The sequence below is a fragment of the Oxyura jamaicensis genome, chromosome 23 (assembly GCF_011077185.1).
Source record: "Oxyura jamaicensis isolate SHBP4307 breed ruddy duck chromosome 23, BPBGC_Ojam_1.0, whole genome shotgun sequence".
Taxonomy (NCBI): domain Eukaryota; kingdom Metazoa; phylum Chordata; class Aves; order Anseriformes; family Anatidae; genus Oxyura; species Oxyura jamaicensis.
In genome coordinates this window covers 2,433,295-2,446,359 of record NC_048915.1, presented here as the reverse complement: position 1 = coordinate 2,446,359, position 13,065 = coordinate 2,433,295, and the positions used below count along the sequence as shown (strand labels likewise).

Here is a 13,065-nt window from a genome sequence, read left to right as displayed (position 1 = left end):
CCTTCCCTTCCCTTCCCTTCCCTTCCCTTCCCTTCCCTTCCCTTCCCCAGGAATTGGCTGAAATCCCCTCCTTGGCCACGTGGATGGGGGCTGCCGGGCGCTTTGCTCCCCTGCTCGCCCAAGGACCGACGTTTCTCCCCACCCGCGGCCCGGACCAAGCGTTTTCTGTCTCGTTCAGCACCTTGGGGGGTAAGGGTTCGGGCTCAGTGCCAGCCCCGGGCAGCGATTGTAACCCTTCTACCCAGGGCTTTGGCTTGGGCACGGAAGGAAGCGAGGAGCTGCGCCCCTTTGGTGCACGACGAATTAAATCAGCTAAAAACCACCGCTAGGTTGGCGCTTTGCGAACGGTTTGGCCTTCTGAACCCTGTGACTCTAGCAAAAAAAAAAAACCAAGTGGCCGTCGGTTAGAGCGAAACCGAAGGCTGATCGGCCGTGACTGCAGCAGCACGTCGGCTTCACCACGAGCAAAACATCTGGGGGTAGGCGGGGAGCCCTTCCTGCACCAAAAGCACCTGTAAATGGTCGGGGAGCGTCCTGCTGGGGCGGAGAGGACGCGGAGCGGCGTTGCAGCCGTGCCTCCTCCTGGCGCGGCGTCTGGGAGCCCTTTCAGTGCTGCTTTGGGAAGTAAGGCTGGTAATTTGGAGCTCGCTTTTAGAGGAAAACCTGTCTCCGCTGCTCCGAGCAGTGAATTGTAGGCTAGCGGGCACACTCTTGATAGATCCTGGGTTAGAAGGACGCCTTGCGCTGAGTGCGCAGCTGAACCCTCCCAAATGCCTTCCCACGTGTCTTTGATCGGGGCACGGACCCGACCAGTCCCCGGCGTTCCCTGCCGGTGGTCGGGGGGGGTCCCCAGGTCCTGGTGCCACCCGGGCCCGCGGGGGGATGCGTTTCTTTCTCCAGAAGCCGGTCTCTGAGGAGGGTGGGACGAGGGCCGGCAGCAGGAATGAAGCGCGGAGAGGAGCCCTTTACGTTCTCTGATGTCGTTGGGAGCCAATTTAGCACTGAAAGTGCAAAAAAAGCACCACGCAAAGTGAAACAAACGTTTTGCAGGAATATTTATCGACACAAAAACGAGAAGGTGGCTGTGGCAGCGGCTTGCAGCTGTTCGGCACGGGCGGCGCGGCATCGGCGCTGCGCAGTGGGTGGCTGCCCGTGGAGCTGCAGGAAAAGAGAGCAAAGTGTATGAAATCTTGGCATCTGCCTTGAAAATATTTCGTTTTCTCAAGATCTTACCGAAGAATGTCTTACGCCTGGGTGGGTGTTAAGTCTGAGCAAGGCGAGTTGCAAAATCTCTCCTCGCGCTGGGGACGCCGACGTGCGCCGCGCGGTCCCCAGGCTCCTTCCCAAGCCCGCTCCAGCTCCGAGCGCCCCGGCTGCTGCCCGTCCGTGCTGGCAGCCCGGGCTCGGTCCTGGCTGGCCAGGAGGGCTCCGTGCTTGGGCTGGGGGCCCGCGAGCCCCTTGGATTTGTCCTGATGCGGGCTCGTTTGAAGCCGTGCCACCGACCGCTCTCTGTAATTACCGCGGGCTGTTGAGCGCTGGCTGATTGGGAGCAGTAATTGGATGGTAGCTTAAGAGCGGGAGGTTAAACGAAACAACCAGGCTCGGGAGGGGAATGTCAGCAGGTAAAACAGCTGGGAAAAGGTAAAAAATGGTAAATCCTGGCCTGGTGCTGGTACCCGCAGCCCGGCACTCGCCGTGCGAGCTGCCAGCGAGCGCAGCGATGCCGTGACGTGCAGCCCCGGGGCCCGGCTCCGCCACCCCTGCAGGACAGCACCGGGGAGGTGCCTTTAGGAATCCCCCTCGCTCAGGAACGAGGTCACGGGATATTCGTATCGGGGAGCCTCAATCCGTCAGAGCGGTTTCTGCGATCTCCTTAGCGTGAGTGATGGGAACGAGCCGGGGCTGTGCGGGCACGTGCTGAAGTCGCGGCTCCGAAACAAGCCACGGGCACGTCGAGGGGAGCTCGGTTCCACGTCTGTGTGCCTCATCTTTTCACTCGTATTACAAAGCCACCCTTCCTGGAGGAGGGGACGTGCCCCGGCGCCCAGACCTCGTTTGCCTCTTCGTTATTTTCGTCTTGCGGAACCGCTGCTGAGGAACAGGTACCGCCCGCCTTCAGCTCCTGCGGCTTATAAAGAGAACCCGAAGCCGTCGCGGAAATGCAAAGGAGGAGGCTTCCGAAGGCGTTTAAAAGCAAAAAGGCGGCTGGCACGAGCCGGCTGCCTGGCGGCGGCCGGGTGAGCTCACGGTCGCCTTTTGCTCTCTCCACTTTTTCACCCTGGCTACGTTTGAAGGGTCTTCTGAGCGCGGTTTTAGCCCTGACAATGCTATCCACGGAGCTTGCAGAAAAGAGGATTTGGGTGGCATTTGGTTCCCTTGTGCTCCCTGAATGCGGCTTTCAGCGATATTGTTGTGCGGCTCCTGCCGTCAGCAGCTCGCTTGGCTGGCGGGGCACCCGCAGCCCTTCCCCAGCACAATTTGAGCTGCGGCTCTCAGCTCAGCCTCCTCTGCTCGGTGCCTTCCCTCTGGACGAGACCAGCGAGTCCAAAATCCTGATGATGTTCTTAATTTGCTGGGGGGTTTGGTGCTTGCCTCATGTCTGAGCCTGCCACGAGCCCGTGGGTCCCAGCTGGGTGAAGAAGTGTCAGGCTCAGAAGTGCTTCAGCCGGGCGTGAGGCAATCGCACAACTGGGATTTAAATATGAAAAGGGGAAAAACAAGCAGAGCTTCTCCAAAAAAGCCACAGGCAGCTGTTAATACCGCATTTGCGTTGTTGGGTGCGTGTGCCTGTGCAGTTGGGCACACTCTGAGTAGGGTGAGGATCGTTGGGGGGACCTAACTTATCAAAGAAGTGGCGTTAGGACACCAAGATGCGTACCCAAGATGAGTAGCTGGGCCGGAAAGCAGCAGTGGTCTCGGCTGGCTGCAAACACAAGGATTTATTTTAACGAGGAGGTTGCGTGGGGCACGTTTCCTCCGTGCAAACATCGCCGGCGGGCTGGGGGACCGGTGCCAGAGGCGAGCAAAGCGGGCGCCTTGCACGGGAGCGGGGATGCTCGCTGGGGTCCCCAGCAGTGGCAGCCACCTGCGGTACCCCGTTATCCTCCTCTGCGTGTCCTTAATCAGTGCTGCCCCCTCTCCCCCAGGTGATATTTCATATCCTGCGCGCCGTTGCCCAGCGCTGGTAGGACAGGCTGCCTGCCGGAGCCCGGCTGCCATGTCCCTGGGGCTGTCAGTGCCTCAGGGGACGCGTTGGGCGCAGTAATTCAAAGCAGGAGCGAAGGCAGGACCCCCGTGGGATAAGGGCCTGATGGCCCCGGGGGCAGGCAGGAGGTGTCGGTGGGATTATCTGGGGTTCGGCAGCAGGAGCGGGGTAACAAAGTGCTCAATGGGCACTTGTCCTCCCAGGGCATCAAAGGGATCCCTGGCAGCTGAGCAGCTGCGACGAAAGCACCCTCGTGCACCTGTAGACCGGCTACCAAAAGGCAGCACACGGAAATAACGGAGTTAGACCCCAAAACGTTGTCCCTCCGTCCCGTGAGCCTGGGCACAGCACCTGGAGAGCTGCCGGCGGCGCCGCGTGGGAACCCGGCTCCGATTCAGAGGCTGGAAGCGGCTGTTTGCAAACGCCTTGCATCAGCTGTGGCACTGGATGTAATTAAGGAATGAAAACTGCCGCACACCCCCTAATTAAGGGGATTAAAACCGAAAGCTGCCTGATTTCACTGCCGGCTGGAAGAAAAAAACCAACAACGCAAACAAACACTGGCGAAGACGGCTGCGGGGCCAAGGCTCCGGCACGGGTCTGCCGCAGCCCCGAGTGCCGAAAGGAGAGGCTCTGGGGAGAGGGGCAGGACTGGGCTGCGCTAATTTGTGCCTAATTGGCTCTTGAGCACGGGAGAATGCAGTTAATCGCTGCTCTGCGCGCCCTCCCGGTTGGGTTCTGTTCCCGGGGGGGTTCAGGCGGCTCCGGCTGTGCGTGGAAGGGGCCGGTTGTGGCTTTGGGATGGGGAGGCTCCGGGCACCTCGAGGGCTCTCGCTCTTCCTTGTGCTATGGAAACACCTCGGTGCCCATTGCCCGACTCGTTCCAGAGCACTTTTTTTTTCCATTTATATTTATTTTGGGGATTGGGGAGGTTTGGGTGGCGACGTCTCCTTTGTGCCAACTTGAACCCGAACGCCGCGGTGTGGCCTCGGGGTGGGTGGGCGTCCCCGTGCCTCCCCCAGCCCCAAAACCCATCTCCAGCTCTCGGAGAGGGGACAACCTGAATTTGTCTTGATCAAACCGAATCCACGCCTCGAGGCTTTACAGACAGCTTCTGGCTCCTGGACAGGGGCTCTGAGCTCTCCGAAGCCTGGACATGCCTCGCACCTCAGGCTCTCGCTGGGGTAAGGAGCAGCCTCTGCACCAAATGTTTTGTGTCTTTGCAGTGTTGGAAGGAGGAGAAGCAGCGGCTGCTTTACGAGGGAGGAGGTCTTACATTCACGCCCCGTGGCAGGCGTGGAACAGCAGTGGCACAAAGCCCGTGCCGAGGACGCTTTCGGGTTGCTTTACCGGGGCTGGGCAGGAGGCGAGCCCAGAGTGACTCAGGACGTGCCAGCCCTGCTTTCATACTTGACATTTCTTCTGTTTACCCTTACCATGACCAGTTATTCTCCTTTTTAATACATTTCGGGCGTTCCACGAGGGCGAGGCTTCGGAGGAACACGAACCGTGCTGCAGAAGGATGACCCCAGCTCAGGCTGTCCCTGATGGCCCCCGGCGTGCACGAGCTGGGGCCGCATCCGTCGTGCCCCTGGTGCTCGGTGCCTGCAGGCAGGCGCACAGCAGGCACTGTGGGGCTGTGTCAGAGCAGCAGCGTGCGGGTCCCTCTCGGCTTCCAATTATAGCCCCGCTTGGGAAACAACCAAAGGCAAACCGACACAAGCGGAAAGCGTTTTTACCCCGTGCTCGAAGCTGTAAGGAAGGAAAACGAGCCCTGCTATGTTAAACCTCGAGTGTAAATGAGGCACGGTGTGAGTAAACACATCTGTGATCAGGCAGGGGAAAAAAAGAAGGAAAGAAAAAAAAGCCCTCATGAATAATGCATGCCAAAGCCCCTTCTACTCGCTCGATTGAGATGTATCGCTTAGCTCTGTTTGACTGGTGCTTTAGGAAGTATCGTGCTGCTGGAGGAGGAGGAGGAGGAGGAGGAGGAGGAGGGTGCTGCCACGCGTGGAGCCACCTCGGGTTTGCCGCGCCGTTTCTCCGGTGCAAAGTCTGGCTGGGATGGGGTGGAAGTGGGAACAGGGGCGTCCTAAGCCCAGCTGCCATCACAGCTCGGTGCTTTTTTTTGCTGAGATTTTTGGTGCCGACCCCACGCCGTGCGTGCTGGGTCCCCCCCCCCCAGCGGGACGCAGCAGCCTGGGCGCTATCGGCAGGGTGCAGGCGGCGGGTGCCGGAGCTGCCTTGGGTGGGGACGGGTGCTCGGGTCCCTCCCTTCCTCCCCGAGGCCGGGCAGATACCGGCAGCAGCCGCAGAGCCGGGTTTCAGCTCAGCGGCCTCCACGAGCTGGGCTGGCAGCTTCCTTTGTAGGGCTCGACGCAGCTGGGCGGCTCGCAGAATTGTTCCTGCGCGGGGTTTGTGCCTCGCGTTCGAGGCAAAGTGGGGTCGGTTCTTCCTGTGTAGGGCTGGGAGAGGCCCAAAAGTTGAACCCACATGATGGGAAGCAATGCTCGCGGTGCCTGTTCCCAGGTCCCTCTGTTTTGGGTTCGATTGTTCCAAGTTCGGGTCAGTTTGAACACCTGCCAAACCCGTTGCCGTTGACCTCAAGCACGTGTCTTCATTTAAATTCCGGGGTTTGCTGATGAGCCAGACCCCTGGATCCCGCGTGACGCCCAGCTCTGTGGCACCCCGGAGGGTGTTTGAGGATCTACAGCTCTGCTCCTTGTAACGCGCTCCTCTAACGCGCCGTTTAGTCAGGTCACTTGGTAAGCCCGCTATTCAGCCTGACAGAAGCGATTTGCTTCCAGCAGATGGTAAGCTCCTATTTTTTGCCCTCATTTAAATAGGAAAGCTGTACAGCACCAGAAGATGAAAAGAGGGGCACGGTGCTGCCGCCGTGCTTTAGATTACGAGGGCTGGGCTGGTGCGAATTAAATCCGGGCGGTTATAATGGACCATCTGCGTTGGGCCTGGGCCTTCTCCCCCTGCTTGTGGAGCCGGGGAGCCCGCGGCACCTCGTCCTACTGCTCGGGGGGGAGCGGGGCCGGCCGGGCCACAGCGTCCCTTTTGTTAGCACCCAGCGGATCGGCACGAGGAGCTGACGCGCCTCGGTTCTGTGCAGTGCCCGCGCTAATTATTCTCCTAATCAAGTGTGATAAAAGAAATTTTGCGGACGGTTTTTTACTGCTGGGCTTTGCCAGACCTATTTGTCCCATGGCCTTCAGCGGCAGCTCTTCGGAGGTTCTGGTTCAGATCTCCGGAGGTGTTCATTGGGAGGCAACTGAATTTCTTATTTTGTTTGGGGAAAAAAAAAGCACAGCAAGTCCTCTGCTGCATTCTCTCAGTTGAGATTGAGATGGCTGTTGATGATACCGAGATGATTTCTCAGTCATCTGTAGGATACGTTGATTTAACACGTCTGCTGCTTGAGGTGACTGCAGTGTCAGTGCACGTCTCCCACCTGGCAACACCTTGTACGTGCGCGTGCCTCGCTGCATGTGCACCGGGTCCCCGTGCTCAGCCTGAGCCCCGTGTCTCACAGAACCCTTCGGTGCAGTCCCACCTGTTGTGAAATGGGAAAAAACGCATTTCAGAAAAGCCTGCTGTTGCTGCAACCCTTGGATTTTATTTTTTTTTTTCAGTCTATTTTTAGCAGAAATTTCTCGCTGAAAATTTATCACCGTCTCCAATTCTCGCCGGAGCAGTAGCGTTCGGTGGAGCCGCACGGTTTGGGGGCAGGGAGGTCGAGGCAACGCGCTCGGGCAGCACGGGTACGGTTATCTGGTGCGCAGCACTGCTGCCAAACCGTTTGCCTTCTGAGAAAGGGGGGTGCCCGGGGGCAGGCCTTCTTCTCTCTTTGAAAGACAAAACCACCCAGGATTAGGTCACAGTTACGGCAGGAGCTCTTTTCTTCTGGGCTTGGGAGCAGGAGTAAGTTAGGTTTTACTCCTGGTTGGCGTAGCGTGGCTTTATTTTTGTGCCTAGATGCGGGAGGCCGGAGCACCGTCGGGTAAGGAGGGTGATCGACGTGTATCTCACCATTACCGTTTCGCTGAGCCGCTCGAGCTTGAGCTCTCCTCCCGAGAGATGCCAACGAAGTGCGCTGCCTTGGGTTGTTGGCTGCAGCCTCACGTGAGGCCACACTTGCAGTCCCACGAGTTTCGGGTCGTCGGGAGGCAGCAAACTCTTACGTGACGAATGCAGAAGCTGGCTCTGCTTTTTCTGGGCTGGAGGTGAGGGGAAGAGGAAGAAAGGAGAGGTACGAGCGAGCGTGCCCGTGGATGGGACTGACCCTTCGCTCTGCTGACGTCTGCAAGAGCACGGTGTGGGGCAGGAACTGAGCCCCGGTATCCTCTGCTCCCCAAACGCTGCCTAGGATGGGCTCAAACCACAGATATTAGAAACAGGATGAGCAATTAGGCTGTTTACTCACTTTAAGCCTCAAGTTTATTTTATTTAAAGGCGAGAAGTGACTCTGCAGGTGAAAGCAAGCTTGCACAGGCACCGTGCGCTCCCTCCAGCGATGCCGCAGGGCCTTGGGTAGAAAGAAGGAGGTGAGCTGGGAGGCTGGGGAGGTCAGAGGGTGTCTGGGGGGCAGAAGATGTGCAGGGGACAGGAGGTTGGGAAAACCTGCTCCCAGTGCCTTTAATTACGTTTTCTTCAGATTGCTTCCTGTTGCTGAAGACTTCCTGTCTGAAGGAGGATGTTCTTAAACATCAAAATGCTTACATACAAATGCGTCCTTGAACTCTTTTCTGAAGCGAGAAGATATTTACTCAGAGATCTCCAAAGGCAGCGTGTTCGTCTTGCTGAGCTTTGCTCATTTCCGTAGCATTAAGCGCCTTCTCTCCGTTAGACTTGTGACCATCCCTCTATTTACAGCCCGTCTGGCTTCAAACCCTCGCCCTTGCCCAAAAAAGCAATGGAAGAAAATGTATTTTTAAAACCTTCTTGTGGCTTGAGTGGGCATGCTTTGTCCAAATAGCGAGCAGAAGAGCAGCAGAGCAGGAACCTAGCTTTGAAGGAACAGGTTTCTTAAGTGGCACGGCCCCTCAGTTATGTGCCTTGCTTACAAAGTCTGTTCCTTTTGCTCAAAAGCTCGAGAAACCTTTCTGAACATAAAGCTTCAAAGGGAGAGAAGTGGCAGGCAGCGCACTCGGGTTGTGCCGCAGGACGTTCAGCTGCACCCGGTGAGTTCTTGGTGCTGGCGGCTCGCTGCTGCCATGAAATGTTTATTGGGAAGGGAAATGCTCCTACGTGCCCGTCGTCGCATCCCCAGCCCAGCGAAGGGGATTTGGCCGAAGGAAGCCGATCCCTGACGTGATTCCTGGGGGACAGAGGAAAGACGTGGGCATGTTTGTTGGTCCCCAGCGAGTCCCACCTTCCAGCACCGGGATGAGCGCCGTCCGCAACGCGCTGCGGTCGCTGCTTTGAAATCCAAGCAAGTAAACAGGCTTGTTCCAGGAATGTTAGTATTTAAAGGGAGCAAACTACGTCCAGAGGAAGTGTTTGTTTGTGGGCTGTCCCTTCTGTTTGCCGCAGTTGCTGAGGCCTGCTCTTCCAGGTCCCCTCCCTTCGCTCCGGATTTTGACGTTTTGTTTTTAAGAGAGCAGCGCGCTTCGAGCGTGTGTTTGGATAACGATTCTTACAAATGCATTTATTCAAAATAAACACGGTGGGAAGTAACTACAAAGCAGGCTGTCTGGGCAGCTGGTGCACGAGGGAGCTCACCGTTTATCGCAGGCTCATGATGTGGCAGTCCCTACCCATGCGTGCTGGTGCCGCGGGAGCTTTGCCCTCTCCGTTGGCCATGGCAAGTTGTGTGTTGTCCCATGGGCTCAGGGTGACAAACGTAGTCTGTTACCCCTTGCACTGCCTTGTGACATCTACCCAGTCGTTTTCAGAGAGCTGTTGAGGGTGTGAATTGAATTCCTGGTGCTGTGGTGGCAGTGCGACTCCGCAGGCTATCGCTTAGCTGGCGGCGAGCAGCACGCTCGCCAGGTATCCTACGGCACTGAGGGCTGTGTGAGCCAAGGGTCTGAACGCCCTCATGTCTCGTGTGTGATTTGGATGACATTGCTTTTCCTTCTCGCTGATGTTTCTGGGTTAGTCTCCACTGCTTCCCCCAGGGGACAAGGCAGCCCGGCACTGCAGGACTTTGCCTTCCCCAGGCAGCGAGCAGCAGGCGTGACGCAGCCACTCCGAGGGCGGCGGTGGGAGCCGGCTGGATGCTGCGTCTGCCGTAGCTTTTCGTTTGATTTGGATTTCACGGCTTTCTCGGAGAGCCTGTTCCGCGATAATCTTGCAAAAACAAACTCCTGCAAGACTTCCGCGAAGGGTGACGTAACGTCACAGCATTTTGGAGAATTACCTGCCCGTGCTGTCGCTACACCACGCTGCCCTGTTTTCCACCGTGCAAAGCTCTGGAGTATGAGAAGCGCTGAAGTGTGGCTCTCCACAGATCTGTGTCTTCATTCAGCTCAGAGCTGTGGCACGCCTGGGGTTTGGCAGCACCTTTTCCCTTGCAGTATCCCTGGTGCATCAGGTGCACGTGGATGCGCTCGACTGGGGCCACGTGTAGGCTGGCTCCTCTCGTGCCGTTTTCTTGTTGCATGTGGGAAGCTGCTGCTTCAGTGCCTTCCGCCTCTCTGGGCTTGGAAAAAAATCTCCTTTCTCCCGGGAAAGCTAGGGTTTGGCGCAGGGAAGCTGCAGGAAACAAGGCTACAATGAGCCTCGTGGCTCATCCCCAAAGCTGTCTGGTGTGGCTGGTCCAGGGGAAGGGGCTTCGGAGAGCTCAGAGCCCCTGTCCCAAATCTGATGCACCTCCAGAGCACGCTGCTGGGTGCACAGATCCATCACTGCCTCCTCTTGGGCCCCAGCAGGCTTTCCAAAGGTCCTCCTTGCAAAAAAAGAAACCCTGCTAAACTCAGGGAATTTACATGTCTGGAGAAATACAGCCAGAGCAGGTCCCTAATGCTGCTTTCTTTACAAACCTCAGCTTTAGAAACAGTATTCAGCTTTTGCATTAAACGCAGGGGAAGAGCGCTTCGGAAAGTTGGGAAGGCTTTTGTCTTCTAAGCACTCCGGTTATTTTGGCAATTAGTACGAATTAATTTAAAATTGTCGGATGCAATAATTATGTAGGAGGGTGACATCTCAAAATGTTTCTTAAGTGCGTGTTTTGAGCAAATGTTTGTGCGCGGAGGGCTGGGCCGGGGGATTGGGAGGCAGATTGGATTATATGCTATTTGCTCTGCGTAAGCAGTGGCAATTTATTGCTGCAGATACATGTGATGCAACGCGCAAAGATTAGTTCTATCCCCTCTAAAGCATGATTATTTTGGGTCCTCTTTATACCTTAAATAGATACTCGTCTCATGTGATTTCCATCTTTTTGTGTCAACAGCCCAGGCTAAAGTTGAAATAAACATTGCATCAGCTTAACAACGGGGCCTCTGAAGAAATCTGTTCTCCATTATGGGGATTGTTTGGAAGCCTTTTAATCTTAAATTTTTCAGAGCTTGATGGTGCAGCACAAAGGTCTTGTGAATCCCGAAGCCCTCTTGGCTTCGCTGGGTCTGTCCCACGTAGACCAGTGGAGCTGCAGCGGGGCAGCGGTTCTGAGCCGAGCCTTTTCCCTGTTTCGTGTCCCTCTTCTTGGTTCCTTGTGAGGTTCTGCAGCCTGTTTTAGGGTTGTTGAGAAGAGAGCAACGGCTTACGTTGCTTGGGAAGGGCTGCAGAGCTGGTGAAGGGCCTGGAGCACAAGTCCTGCGAGGAGCGGCTGAGGGAACTGGGGGGGTTTGGGCTGGAGAAGAGGAGGCTCAGGGCAGAGCTCACTGCTCTCTGCACCTGCCTGGAAGCTGTGGGGAGCTAGGGTCAGCCTCTTCTTAAGGATGGACCAGAGGGAATGGCCTCGAGTTGTGCCAGGGGAGGTTCAGGCTGGAAATGAGGAGACATTTCTCCTCAGAAAGAGCGGTCAGGCGTTGGGACGGGTTGCCCAGGGAGGTGGTGGAGTCACCGTCCCTGGGGGTGTTCAAGGAGAAGTTGGACGTGGTGCTTGGGGACGTGGTCAGTGGGTGACATTGGTGGTAGGGGGACGGTTGGACCAGATGACCTTGGAGGGCTTTTCCAGCCTTAATGATTCTGGGATTTTTGACCTAATAAAGATTCTTCTTGGCTGTGTGGGATTTGTCTCGAGCGGCGGCTTTTCCCTTCCTGTTGCAGCTGTGGAGAAGGTTGCTGTAACCCTGCAAGCCCCTACGGGCTGTGTGGGGTTTTGGCAGGGCTTGGTAGGAGGAAAATTGTGGGGTCTTGTGCATGTCCTCACCTGCTCCGCTCCCACAGGTGGTGAGGGACCTGGAGGGGGAGAGGGTCGGCAGGACAGGGTGATGTGACTGGTGAGCATGGTGTGTCTGTGTGCTGCGTGATCTGACTGGCTTTATGCCCGCTCCCGTACTGCTGCCGTTTGACACCTTTGGTGCCTCTCCCACAGCGCCATCATGACAACAGAGAAGAGCCCAGCGGCAGACGCTGAGAGTTCGGAGCAGCAGCAAGCGAAGGAGGAGGAGGAAGGAGCTGCCGAAGCACCCAAGGGAGAGGCCTCTCCGGAGGAAGGGGCACAGCAGGCCGCCGAGGGGCAGAAGCAGAAGGCCGCCGGCGGCGATACGCAGGAGGAGCCGGGCAAGAAGGAGCGCCGTGCCGCCGAGGGCCGCGGCCTCTCCCGCCTCTTCTCCTCGTTTCTCAGGAGGCCCAAGTCTCAGGTGTCCGAAGAGGACAAAGACCCCGATGCGCCCAAAGAGGACGGAGGTGACCAGAAAGACGCGGGGTTAGGAGCCAGCCCTGATGAAGAGATCCTGGTGAAGGCCCCGATTGCAGCTCCCGAGCCTGAGCTGAAAACTGACCCGTCGCTCGATCTCCATTCCTTAAGCAGCGCAGAAACACAGGTAAAACACCCTGCTCGGTGTCGTGTGCTCCCTTCTGTTCTTGTGAATCTTTTTGGGCAAAACCATAAAAAAATCTTATACCCTGGTAGTAAACTGGATTAGAAAATCCCATGAGATGCTGGAAGGGCTCGTCATCTCCTTGTGCAGCATAGCATGCTCCTGTATCAGATCATAGTGCAAAATTCCTGCTCCTGAAGATGTAGTAACACTTCAAAGCATAACTTAAAGTACCCCGTACTGACTCTTTACCCTGCTGAGCATGGAAATTCCCCCGAGAACTTGGATTTGAATTTGTTATTCACAACAGAGCCGTTTCTCATTTGGATGTGCTTGGTGTGTACAGAAGGCAGGTCAGTGTTGGGAGGTGGGGATTGCAAGAGACAGTGAACCCGGGGAAGGGTTTCGGAGCTTCAAGGAGTATAAGCGGGGCATTTCAGGACTTGGTCGTCTGCTCAGTCTGGGCTGTTGCTGAGCCTGCCAAATACAAATATTTTCTGCTTATGCATCATGTAGACAGGGATTTTTGCATAGCACGTGTGCTGAGCCCAGCTCTTAGTAGCTTTCTGATTTCTGCTTGTTAAAGCCAGGGTTGTTTTTCATGCAAGATTTAAAGTTTTTAAAGCCGGGTAGAAAGTGAGGCAGAGACACCCACAGTGAGACATTCACAAAGCAGCAGCTGGGTATTGATTTGGGGGCCGCTGGTTATTGATTTGGGGGCTGCTGGTTATTGATTTGGCTGGCCTCTCTTACTCCTTGGTGGGCATCTTGATTAGCTGCAGCCCTGCCGTCACTAGTGTGGCTGCATGGAGCTAGAGGAGGTGACTGCTACTTCTTGTGAGAAGGGGATTTCCTAAAACCCAGCCAACCTGTGTATTGTTGGAGTCACAGAGTGACAGCAAGTTTATGGTAAAATCTGCA

General features: G+C 56.4%; 1 protein-coding gene across 34 annotated transcripts in view; it reads left to right on the top strand.

Moving 5' to 3' along the window:
* The window catches only part of EPB41 (erythrocyte membrane protein band 4.1), an 82,090-nt gene that overhangs the window by 20,729 nt on the left and 48,296 nt on the right, over positions 1 to 13,065 (top strand). For 32 of the 34 annotated variants that reach the window (XM_035345584.1, XM_035345582.1, XM_035345585.1 and 29 more), the window contains exon 2: positions 11,697 to 12,147. In XM_035345584.1, coding sequence (XP_035201475.1) covers positions 11,704 to 12,147 — 444 coding nt within the window. In that variant the 5' untranslated portion in view covers positions 11,697 to 11,703. Of the gene's footprint in view, positions 1 to 1,396; positions 1,407 to 11,696; positions 12,148 to 13,065 lie in introns of those variants that run through there. The other 2 variants (XM_035345596.1, XM_035345593.1) reach the window with 2 other exon arrangements.